At 44.0% G+C, this 12333-nt stretch overlaps 1 protein-coding gene across 4 annotated transcripts in view; it reads right to left on the bottom strand.

Annotated features, from left to right (window-relative positions):
• LOC8030452 (ankyrin repeat domain-containing protein 35) overlaps positions 1 to 12333 on the bottom strand; it is a 66224-nt gene that overhangs the window by 29323 nt on the left and 24568 nt on the right. For all 4 annotated transcript variants that reach the window (XM_029992360.3, XM_029992359.3, XM_040500889.2 and 1 more), the window contains exons 4-10: positions 11005 to 11111; positions 9939 to 10123; positions 7794 to 7864; positions 7646 to 7706; positions 3955 to 4514; positions 1668 to 1809; positions 706 to 1018 (exon numbers count right to left, since the gene is read on the bottom strand). In XM_029992360.3, coding sequence (XP_029848220.2) covers positions 706 to 1018; positions 1668 to 1809; positions 3955 to 4514; positions 7646 to 7706; positions 7794 to 7864; positions 9939 to 10123; positions 11005 to 11111 — 1439 coding nt within the window. The remainder of the gene's footprint in view (positions 1 to 705; positions 1019 to 1667; positions 1810 to 3954; positions 4515 to 7645; positions 7707 to 7793; positions 7865 to 9938; positions 10124 to 11004; positions 11112 to 12333) is intronic.

Here is a 12333-nt window from a genome sequence, read left to right as displayed (position 1 = left end):
CATGGCGCAAGTGAACAAAAAGATTGAGCCGAATGCTCGCGCCACCATCTTTGACAGCGCTGTACACCAAGTACGAACCTGAATTTCGAGTAAATAGGCCCCGTCATAAACTCTGCAGCAGCACTAAATGCGCTCGTCAAATTGGAAGTTCAGTGTACACATTCTGAAGTCTCGCGCTAGATTTCAAAAACTTTCGTTAGGGAAGCATGTCGCAACGGAAGTTCAACATCAGTTAGACTGCTACATAAGAGGGCTATGTTGCCCCACTTCACCGTGGCATAGTGATGTACGGTAACTCGGCAAAAACGAGAATAATGACAAAAGAAAAAAAGACATCTCTGAGGGCCACAACCAGGCCTCGTAATTAATCGCGTTTGTTTTTACGGAGTCACCGTGCAGACGAGCCGTAGTCCGACAGAGTAGGGGAGCGACGGACCTAAAGGAATGAAACATGGTGCCCAAACCAAACCCAATATCTGATCTTCCATACCACGGAGGTAGGAAGCTTTTGGAGGTGACACGACGCCACCAGGGGTGAAGCCACAAGCGTGGAGGGACACATCCCCAATGACGATCCAAACCAAGGGACGCTATTGGACGAAAAAGGAGAGCTGTTGGCGCCAAGTCGGCTCTCCTTTTCGTCCAACAGCGTCTCTTGGTTTTGGCCGTCGTTGGGGGCATCTCCCTTTACTTCGTGCTCCGTACCTTAGTAACGCATTCTCCTTTTCGCGGCTGTTGCGGGCGGATGCTTCTGGCGACCCCTGCGTCTTGCCGACGACGTTCCCGTTGGCAGCACTGCGAGGCGGCTCCCGGTTTCTCGGCGCGTCGTCCGGCTGCGGAGACGAGCTCCCGGCCTCGCTCTCTTCCCCTTCCTTCTTCGTCGCCGTGCTGCGTCTTCCCAACCCCCCGACGACCAGGGGACCGGTCCGAGAGGGGACCGACGACGAAGAGGACGAGCTCCACGAACTCCTGAGCCGGTTCTTGCTGAACCTGGGAGGCCTCTGCGGTGCGTCGTCCTCTAAATGAAAGAAAAGCAGACATGTCGGGAGTTTTACTCAAAATGTTTTTAATGCGGAACGTGTCGCGCGCCAGGTACCTAACCGGTTCTCGCACGGGCGACGGAACTAGAAAATCCGATGGCAGCCAAACGCCGACACGGCACTTGTCTCCTCGCCGATCGATCATGAAAGTCAACCTCTATGCATGGGGACTTGTACATACCTAGCAGCAACAGAAGGAGTAACCTACAATAACATTATAGAGGATCAGTTTTGAAACTCCCAACAGGACGATGAAGATTGTGAGGCTGATTTCGAAGACTGTTTGGAGTGCTGAGCTCCCGAGAAGTAGACGGTGCAATCACGTTGTTGAACTACAGGATGCTCTGCGAACCCTATGGGTCCTCAAACACAGTGTGAAGCCGGTGCCACTATCTAACAAGGCACAAACGAGGGTTGCGAACTACTTTTCTCAGTATTGTCATTAGAATTTTTCTACACTTACAAAAACATACATTACTACAGAACCAAAAACTGGCTGCTTTGGATGTGCTTCGCACGCTGGAAACAAAAGTTTGATGCAGCAAAGTTTTAATGTAACATTACTAAATTGCGGATTTTATCTACTCCGTTACATCCGAGATTAAAACTGAAGTGCGTCATCCTCACCATCAGCCTGTGGATCCTGCTCGGGGGTGGCCAAGTGCTTGGGAGTCTCCTCTGCATCTGGGGGCAGGATGGGGTTCTTCTCCCATATCTCTTCAGTTCCCTGAAGAGTGTCAACCCTGCCCAGTGTACCTTCCTGGGGTGGCTGCAAGAAACAGAAACTGCTTGGAAAACACATACAGACTGCAGAACTGTGGTGGGGTGCTGCATCTACTTGCACACAACTGCCACCCCATTTCTTCTAAGAAAAAACCAACAGGTCTAGTTTTCCACAGAGCACACGAAGATGACTCAGTCATTGGTATCCACAGAAGGAGAAAGTGACAAATTTTTGGTGCCCAAAAACTTCTTTTGTTTGCTTCGATCTATGAAGAACCTACTAGCAATGCAAACGAATTTGCTACATGAGCACCCCCTTTCCCATATTTTTATTATCTTGCTTTTATGATTCCCGTTCGGGACTATCATTTTATTTTATTTTTTTGTGAAAGCTTGCAGATCTCTTCATGCCTCCCATCTTCCTAAGGCAGTAAGTGACGTAAACTCTACTTTGCAAGAATACACTAAATGTTTGATTTGCACAAATGCTTAAATATTTACAATACAAGCCTTCAAGTTAGAAAGCCTCTTTGGAGGTGAATAAAACAACCTTAGCAATTTTTTAAGTGCTACTACTTCAAGCACAAAACAAGCTTTCAGGAGAAATAAAATGCTTTTGTTCGAAATGAGACTACAATCTTTTTTTGTTTAAAAGTAACATCACTGTATACTAGGTAAGTAGCACCCCCCTATAAACGGGCGTGTTCGCAAATATGTAGCTACACGCAAGTTGCACCTTTGAATAAGTCTAATGTGTACACTTGTGCGGTCGGCACAGCGAAACTGCACTGATAAGCCAGCATATGTGTATTGTGATTGCGATATGTGCAGCCAGCTTTAACATTCTTGTAAACAAATTGATTGAGAAATGTAATCCCCGAGGCAAAATGCTACAGTTAAACTCCATAAGAAAAAAAAAAAAAAATGCATTTAAGTTGCACTAAATTGTAGAGGACGCATTAATTAACGGAAATTTTGCAAAGAAATCTGCAACTTATACACTGTAAAATATGATAATTCTCCTGGCATCACAGGAGAACATTGCAGAGTCAGCTATATAGCTCGCACTTATTTCGGAAGCCAACTGGCACGCCCCATCGGAGGAATGGGGATTAATTTTGACCACCTGGACGTTCTTTTACATGCCAACGAAACCTCGGTAACACCGAGCTTTCTCCGTAATGAGCCTCCGTCAGAGTGCGGGCACCTTGTCCGGGATTTGAATCTGTAAACCAAGGATCTGTAGGCCAGTGCTTTTGTCTCAGAGCCACCGAGGTGGCTTAGCATACATAAGTAACACTACAGGGGACTGGTGAGGCAAGCTATAACATAACTCAACGTTTCAGATGTGCTTCAGGCACAGTGAAATAGAGTAAATAATTCAGGAGACATTAGACCTTGATGTTGGCATTCTGGTAGATGTAAACTTATACTTCCTCAAGCTGCCATTAATATGGCATAGAGGACTATATCTTGTGGGCTTCACATTTCAACAACTTTCTCACAAGCCGCTGGAAGATTCATTGCCTCGAAATATTCGAGGCAATGAAATTCTGTAATCAAGAAGTAGACTGCTTCATGAACTCCATATACCTATTATCGTAATATAGGCAATATGTTTGCGTGGTTCATAATTCAATGCATGCGTGCAAGTTCGTCTGCTTCTTTTGCAGGGGTTGCGGTGAGGTCAAAACGTAGAGCTCTGATTTGCTCTGATTGAAGGATAGTGGGTAGACCTCAAGGCTGGTTGCTTTAAGGGCTACCCACTATCCTTCAATCATAGCCAATCAGAGCTCGGCATTCTGGCGTCACCACAACCCTCGCAAAAAAAGCAGACCGACTTGTGCTCTGCATATCTGGCAAATGTACGCAACCTGCAAGGCCACAACCTTAATTTATCCACTCAAAATAGAGATTACAAATGTCCAGTATAGTCAAAAAAGATTCTAAAGATTTATGACATAAAACATTGTCACTAAATTGAGATAGTGTAAAAATAGAAGAATTAGTTGCAAGCCAAAGGTCGGGAAAAAAACAAAAAAAAACATGATTTACGCACAGAGTAACAACTTTACTCTCCATAAAAAGAACACATTAAAAAAATAAACGTTGACACGCGAGAAGAGACCTAGAGTTCAAGGCACCCTAACAGCAAGCACTCTCAATAGAGGACACAAGGCTCGATACGTACGCTTGCAACCTGATGTCGAGGAAGAGTGGCAACCCCTTCCGTGGAATCCCAGTCGCTGCTCTCCGGCGAGCGGGACGCGTTCACACTTTCGGCCTTTCCGACAACGGCCTCCCCGTTGCCCGCCTTTTTCGCATCCTTCCCATCGACGCTCTTCGTCACTGCCTCGCGCGTGAGCTGCTGGCCTTCGTAGGCAAGAAGCACCTCGACAGACTTGTGGAAGTCGTCTTCCTTCTCGGGCTTCCTCTTCTGAGAGGCGGAGGGAATGTACAGCGAAGTCACTTTCGCCTCCTCGTCCGGGTCTTCTTCGATGGAGTCGCCCTCCGCCAGCCAGCTGCCGATGTCGTTCTCCTTGAAGTGCGGTTTGTCGGGGACGTCTTGAGACTCGGCTGCTTGAGGCTCCGCCTCCTTCGGTTTGTCCGGGGGGGCGAGCGCTATCGTCTGCAGCAGCGGCCCGTCCGAGCTCTGTCGGTTGTGGTTCGACGACCCGGTCTCGACGCTGAAAGATCTTCCAAACTTTGCGGAACCGACGCCGTTGAAGCCGTTGAGGCTAATTGGTTGATCTGGAATCGACGGGAGTTTGAGCTCAACAAACGAATACGAGGCAAAAAACTTGAAAAAGGCCCACTTTACAAAAGCCTCTGAAGAATCCTTGTGGTTTACAGTTCCCAAATATTCGAATTTCATATCTTCTTGAAGCCATCTCTTAAAGGGGTACTCCACAGGTTTCTTCATTGTCTCCGATTTGCTTGAAATTTTGCTAAACTAACCAACAAACATCGCGAAAATGGTATCCCAAATATTAAGTCAAAATATTGTTTTTTTGCGAAGTTATTGAATTTACAGTTTTGGTCGTCACCGTGTTTTTCAAGCTTGAAGTCTCTACTGCCAACAATGAAAAAGTGACGTCAGTGGAAGGCAGGGGTTCACTCTTTGGGCTCTAGATTTTGTTTTAAACTGATTCGAAGCAGTTTCATGGTGTCAAATGAATGCTTGGGAAGCTCGCTGCAGTACCCGCTCTCCAGCACGGAACAAATGATTGGCATATTCTATTTTTTGGCTGCTTGCTCGACTAGCAAGCCTGCCTGCCACTGACGTCACGGCACTGAAAAGTGTGCGTATATCTGAATGTTGGTTTTTGCATCATTTTCATTTGCCGATTTCACAATACCTATTATGAATTTCGCGATTCTAAATAGCATACCGGAGAGAGTAAAGGCCGGGGAGTCAGAAAATATAGTTAGTTGAGGTAGCTCAAAAAATCGGTGGAGTACCCCTTTAAAGGGACACCGACACCCCCAAAAAACTTTTTTAATTTTTTGCCAGGCGATTTATTATGGTGTCAGAAAACTACTCAATCAATATTTTGCTACAGTGTCATGTTTATTTCTAATAAAGTAAAAAAACGCAACTGTTTGAAACCGAAGTCAAAACTGGACTGGGGAGGAGGAAGAAATACATATAGAGAACGAAAAATTTAATGGAAATCACGTGGCTGTGCAACTTTTTTTTTTCTTCAATCAACATATTTGCAGTTTTTTAGAAGCCACAAAAAAAAGAATATCCTGTTTTCTGTCTAGTTTTAGTATTGAGTTTGTGCCTTCGATGGCCCACAACCTTGATTAACTTTGGTGGTTGTGTCTAAACCATACAAAACGGCACATGACCACAAAGAAGAGAGTGAGACTAAACCGTCCAGTTCTCGATCGGCGGTTTCCAGGCGAAAAGAAAACAAATATCAAGCCGAGAATAATGATCTGGGAAGTTGGGTTCTCATACGTCATGTACAAATAAAAACCTTAGCAAGCATACATACCCTCTCAGTGTCCCTTTAAACAGAACTCATTAAGTAGACGATATATGTGTGCATTGGTCCGTAAAAAGATAAGGAGTGTTGAAGACATAAATGCCAAATTAAAAGAGGTAAAAGAGTCATAACATAGCAACACCCAAGTTAGACATGAGGACAGAGTGTCAAACTTTCTTACCTTGGACACTCACGGCGTGCGTCGAGTTACAGCGGTGTTTGCGAGAGGTTCCATGATACTACATTGAGATTGTGCGAATATTTTTCTAATACTAGCAGTTTAGAAGACTACGTGATCCAACATTTACTTCAAAATGAATTTCAATATTTATATTTTTTTAAGTGTTGACTGCAGCAGGTCAACCCTATTGAGCATGTTTCTTACGGAGCACCAGTGCACCGCAGAGAAGCCACACCCGCGGTGAGTGCGCTTTTTACCGAGCACTGGTGCACCGTAAAGAAGCAACACCCGCGGACCGTGGACGTTGCTTCTCCGCAATGCACTGGTGCTACGTAAAAAGTGTACTGCTCAATAGGGGTTAACCTGTCGCGATAAACACTTAGAAAATAAATACCGCAGTCGCACTCTTGGAAAAACTGCACACTTTCAAAGCGCGATTATGCATGCGCCCCTGGTGTATTTAAAAATAAACGGAAAATTTGCGAACATTCATTACTACATTGCAGTAAAATTTTTTAAGCTTAAACTGCCGTTATCAATGACGTTTTGTGTTTTCCAGGTTTAGTTTTCTTTAAGTTTGTGGCTGTTTTTTCGGGGCTTGTTTTCTTTCCCAAAAGATTTGAGGTTTTTCAATATCAATTTTTGGTGTCTTAACTAAAGGCACGGGGTTTTATTGGTATTTATCGAAAACACGAAACCCTAATTATGCGAGAGTATACATTAAGCAGAGATGTCCTGACAAACTGCATTCATCATTCCCGATTTGTTTTTTTAGTTTTAAATTAGTTAGAAGAAAGGATTTTTTCATATAGCGCGACAATTTTAAAATCCCCTCGATTAGGTAAAGCTAGTCATCTTTATAGATTGAATTTTGTGTCAAATACGTCATTTACGGTACTTGGCATCCCAACGTAGCCATTGGGCTTTTTGAAACCACAGTCCATAAATGTAGTTAGACTAAAACTAACGGAACTTAAAAGCGGACAAGTGAAAGCTCAGGAACGCGAGTTCAGCCGGGCTACCCCTAATAGACTAAAGAATTCCAAAGTGATAAGAATCGTGCATGATAGATTTACTCCTCCAACATTTAAATCAGGTATTGTTTTTCTTATACCTTCTGCTGTTCATTGATACTACAGACCATAAGTAATTCTCAAATGAAAAGTCACAAAAGAAACTATTAAAACTGCCCTACTGCAGATTCTAGCACAAACATTTCTCTAGTATCACAATGAACTGACGAAATTTTGCTTGTAATACCAAGGAAGGCAAACCACCAGTCAGAAACAGAACTGATCAGGCCATTTGAAATTCCTTGAAAAAGAATATAAAGGTATACTTTGTCTCTTTCCTAAAGAATAGGGGAGGGAAAGGCCGAGTGGGCTAATGCGTCTCAGCTCGGAGTGTGGAGCGAACGCTTGCACTGGGAACCTCCCAGGTTCGATCCCCACCGCCCCCGCCCGTTTTGATCTGGATTAGTTTCGTATAAGCACGCGTTTGTGTAATCACTACTGCGTGATGCACGTTAACAACCCCAGGTTAGCGGTTGTACTGCACTGGCCAAATTTCTCATCTACAGCTAAGAAACAGATCACCCGTTGAGGCGTACCACCATCAAGGGTGTATACACACACAAAGCAAGCCAATCTTTTTTTTTTCCTAAAGAATATTTAAATTCGCACGTAGGAACAGCATAAATAACTCACCGGCATTTGACTTTTGAGAGGACCTTGTGGAAGATGCTTTTCTCACGTTGAAAGGTAGCCTCTATTTCCAGAACCAAGAAATATTTGTTAATTCACACATTTTGCCGGTCTTAAAAAAGAGCCAAAAGATTTAATGCTTTAACCTCACCTTTTGTTTCTCACTTGCTTCCGAATCGGTGGAAGACTTCCAAGAATCCAGATCTCCGTTAACGGCATCACCTGCAAGAAGATTTAAAAGATTACTGTATACATACATGCAGGATTACATTTGCATTTCAGCCCTGTACATAAAACAAAAAAATAAGTTATTTCTTTGATATAGGGCAGTGCAACCTGTATTTCACAAAATAATAGTTATCTTTACTGCTAGGCCGCAGTGCTGAGCCCTCGATGACACCTTGCTTCGTAAATACCAGTTTCCTGAAACATTGCCTTTTACAACATCTGGGATTTTTCTTTCCCCTTATAAACAATTTTTAAAAACAAATATCTTTTGTAATTGTTCTTGGTTTTTTTTGTGAAAGTTTGTTAAAATGAGCTTTGACCTTGACCAGAGTTTAAGTCAAAATTCAGTTGCAACAAAACAGGTCCTAAGCATCCAAACTCAAATGCCTCTTATGGTCAGATACATTTCTAGTGAGACCTGGTATCAGAACAAGCCACCCATATCGAAACTTAGTCACTACATTTATCTATAAAAGAAAAAAAAAGAAACGTCCAACTGTACTTGTGTCACGTTAGCATGAACCATGATTAATATGTATTAATATGAACACCCAGTCATTTTGACAAAACTTTCGTGGCCGGGCTGAGTTAAGTATATGCATTCGTATCTTGCCCTACGAATAGAAACTGAGAAAGAGGAGGAGACGAGAGCGTGCGGGGACGTCAAAGCACCAAGCTCTGGTTGGAGGGATTAGTGGGTAGACCCAAGATGCCCCGTCTCTACTTGCTGTTCAAACCAGGGTTGGGCAGTATTTCAAATACAAGAATTTGAAATACGTATTTCAAATTGTGTATTTTGCATTTGTATTTAATTACAAATTGGGCAATGTATTTGACGTGTGTATTTAAATACTAAAATGTGGGTATTTCAAATACAATTGTAATTAAATACAATTTTGTGGGCGAAAATGCATCCCTCAAGTTTATTGTCACGACTCATTTTGCTCATCCTAAGACGTGCCCAGAGCAGGAAGAAAACTACGTTCTGCACCGAATACAGTGTCTCTCAATCAAGCACAAGCGTTTAGTGACTTCGTGATTACAATGCTAGTCCAGGGCAAGAATAGTGACGAAATCGACGTTCAAAGGCAGACTGGCTAAATAAGTGTCTGTGACAACTTGTGATGCTTTCCAGCCTGATTTCCGTCCATATTTTTGCCTGGAACATTCTAAATGCGCGGGTCATCCGGATTTTCGTAACTGGTGCGAGTTGCAACAATAAAAAATTCTCTAGCTAGTGCTGCGCGTTTTGGTCGTCTCGGTTCTTTGTTGGTCTATACCAAAATGTAATCGACAAAAAAAGCTGCTTGAAGCTCTGTACTTTTTTCCCCTATTACGTCTAAGCTGATTACATTTTTTTGTGTGTGATTATATTTCTATTGCGTTACTAGAGCCTCGCACACCAACTCCCGAGTGTGCGATGCAAAATTAAAATGAGATACCCAGAAACCCGTTGCAGGTGCCCTGAAGTCGCTGATGCAAATTTTGAGGAATGTATTTGGAAAAGTATTTGGAGGAGACCAAATACATTTGGTTGTATTTGTATCTTTTACTTAAATGCTTTTTTGGAAATGTAATTAGATTTGTAATCAAATACATTTTTGACGAAGTATTTTGTATTTGTATTTCGATACATATTTGCATGTATTTTGCCCATCCCTGGTTCAAACACGTTCAAATCCTGGGTTCCTCAGAATGCCCTCAAGGGTTCCCCCGAGCTCTCAAATTTCCTCAGTCATCCCTATCCTTGGTAAAGTACTTTCCAGTTTATGCACCTATATGACACATGACTGCACAACTGTGTGCCATAAGCTCCCTAGTAACGTGCGTCACTGTTTACAAAGACTCTAGGCTTCCGCATACGCTTCACTGCATCCACACTGAGACATTCCTCCATATTTAAAAGTTTGAGAGCCCCTGACGATCGAGGCACGAGGATTTGGATACGACTAGTTGGAACGTTTCTGACAATATTTATAGAACGTAAGCAAAAGATTTAGTGGTCCTAAGGTAACCCCGTTTTAAAAAAACTACACTGAAATGCCCCCCTACAGGGGGAGCCACTCACCACCCATCCTTCGAGGTGTGCCAGTACCGGCTAGAACCTTGCAACATTCCTCCTTGCCGGCCCTGGTGGCGTAATCCATAGCGGTACGGCTGTCCTGGTCGATGGCGCCTACGCTCGCTCCTCTGCTCACAAGAAGCTGGACCAGGGGGACCGAGCCGGCCTCGCAAGCAACCATCAGGGGGGTCCTGGATCGAAAGTTGAAAAGCAAGATGTAGACTCAACATTTACTTCATTTGGCACTTGACACAAGCAGGCAGCTTCCGAAAACCCCTTGTGTGTCTCGGGTTTGCTGCTGTTGTCCTTTGTCACTGTAATAACATTCGTTCCACTGCCACATGCTTTTCTGAAGATTTCGATGCCACACAATGTTTTCCAGGAAGACTAGGGAAGTGTGAAATTACACTTCAAAAGCCCCTTTTTCTCTCTCGCAGGTTTGTGCACAACGTTTAAACTTGTGGACGTGCAAACTCTAGTCATATTTCCAACACCATTGCTCTGACAAAGTTTTCTTTACTGTAAATGCAAAAGCAGGCTGCTGGTTAAAATTTTAGCCAGTCAGCCTTTTGAAAGATTTGGAAGCTGACCTGTAAGGCAACCTAAACTTTGTTGCAAATTCCACTGAAACAGAAGGGCAATTGAATTCAAACTCTACAATAATTTAATATCTTACGGTATAATATGACCTTTATTTACACTCGAGAGGATTTGATGATGTGTGTTAGTGACACAATAGAGCACAATAATGGCACAATTTTTTTATCGTTTAAGCGTGAACCTCTGTACGGTCCGTGCCACCTAATAAAATTATTCACAAATCTTGATGAGCGCAGTTTGAACGACAGAACAACTGTAGCCTCTTTTCCTGTCCCCTCATCGCCTGTACCCCCATAATCAGCCCGTCTAGTTCGTTACATCCAGGAAACATTCACATACGTCATGGCTATGTGTTGCAGGGTTCAGAAGCCTGGTAAAAGAAGGTCGGCATTTGTGCTACAATCTGCCCCGTTTGAGAGGTTTCAATCTAGATGTGCTTCTACAAATAAACAGCACCCAATAAAAACCCTACTTTTTCTGGTTGTCTCCAGCGTTCGGCATGGCTCCCTTGTCCAGAAGCACCCGTGCCACGTCCAGGTGTTGCTGCAACACTGCCAGGTACAATGGCGACATTCCTTCCTGGAAGAATGACACCCACTCGTACGTAAGACCCACGCTTTTCGCATACACTTTCAATGTAGGAAGCTACCAAATTGTTATACTGGGCTCCAATCCATATAGGGTGTTTCGGCTAACTTGTGCCCACACTTAAAAAAAGCTCGTGCACGACATGTGTGTCGAACCAACGCAGTATTGTTTATAGTCCTATTGAGCAAGTCGGTGTATTTCACAGTGTCGGCTGCACTGGGCAAGTGTCAAGTTGCCGAAAACGAATGGAGCGCGTTTGTCGCAGGTGGCTTCAGCGCCGGGAGAGGGTGAGTACAGCAGTGACACCCTCGCCCTTTCGCAGATAATAAGTCGCGGTCGAGGTGCAACGCGTTTGGCCAATCGCGACTGCGTTGGGGGTCACACGATCGCATTACATACCTGCTCTTTCTCGCCTTCGGTTACCCAATTCCTTGGTGCTCTAAGCCTTTGCTTGCAGGAATAAGGCAGCCGAAACGTACGCCAGAGTTAGCAGCGGCTGCTCGACGGCGTAAATGCGCCCGCGAGACGGAACATTATCGATCTGTGGGTGCCGACGGCCTCACCCTGGGTGTTGGGGTGGAACGTGTTCAACGTCGAGATCATGCCGTGCGTTAACGTGAAGCTGCACATAGAAGAGAATGTCATCGAGCAAAGAATGGACATGCTGGTGTGACCCAGCAATTTGTGCAGTGAACCCGTGAGAATGTGTTTGGTGTCTTTTAAAACTTGGGTTCGGGCTAGCTGGTCCATACTAAATAATAGGTTAAACGCCCGAACGAAATGGGGACAATGAAGACACGCATGCGACAGGACAGGCGCTTTAAGAAGAAATGGTCTGGGACTGGCACGTTGATATGGTGATTATAGGTTGACACACGTGATGGCAGGATCTTGTTTAACACAATGAAAAAGGAAGGACCCCAGCGCAGAAGAAATTTGTTGCATTAAAACTTGGGCTTGGGCTAGTTGGGAATAAAAGGTTAAAAGTGTGAAAAAAATGGGGACAATGAAGAAACATACACAACAGCACAGGCGCTTTTTAAAGCGAAAGCATTAACTGTCTTATGGAGCGAGCCGACGTCTTCAGTTTGAGGCACGAAAACGGCACTTTAAATCCTTTCTCCAAGTGTAGCCAGCTCCCAGCTATGAAACCACGCAAAAAGCTTAGACACAGCACCTAGTTTCCCCGATTCCAAAGGAGCGAACTATGGCT

The sequence above is a fragment of the Ixodes scapularis genome, unplaced genomic scaffold (assembly GCF_016920785.2).
Source record: "Ixodes scapularis isolate PalLabHiFi unplaced genomic scaffold, ASM1692078v2 PGA_scaffold2__306_contigs__length_199485367, whole genome shotgun sequence".
NCBI lineage: Eukaryota > Metazoa > Arthropoda > Arachnida > Ixodida > Ixodidae > Ixodes > Ixodes scapularis.
Note: the sequence above shows the minus strand (reverse complement) of the source record. Positions and strands in the feature narration are given on the sequence as shown.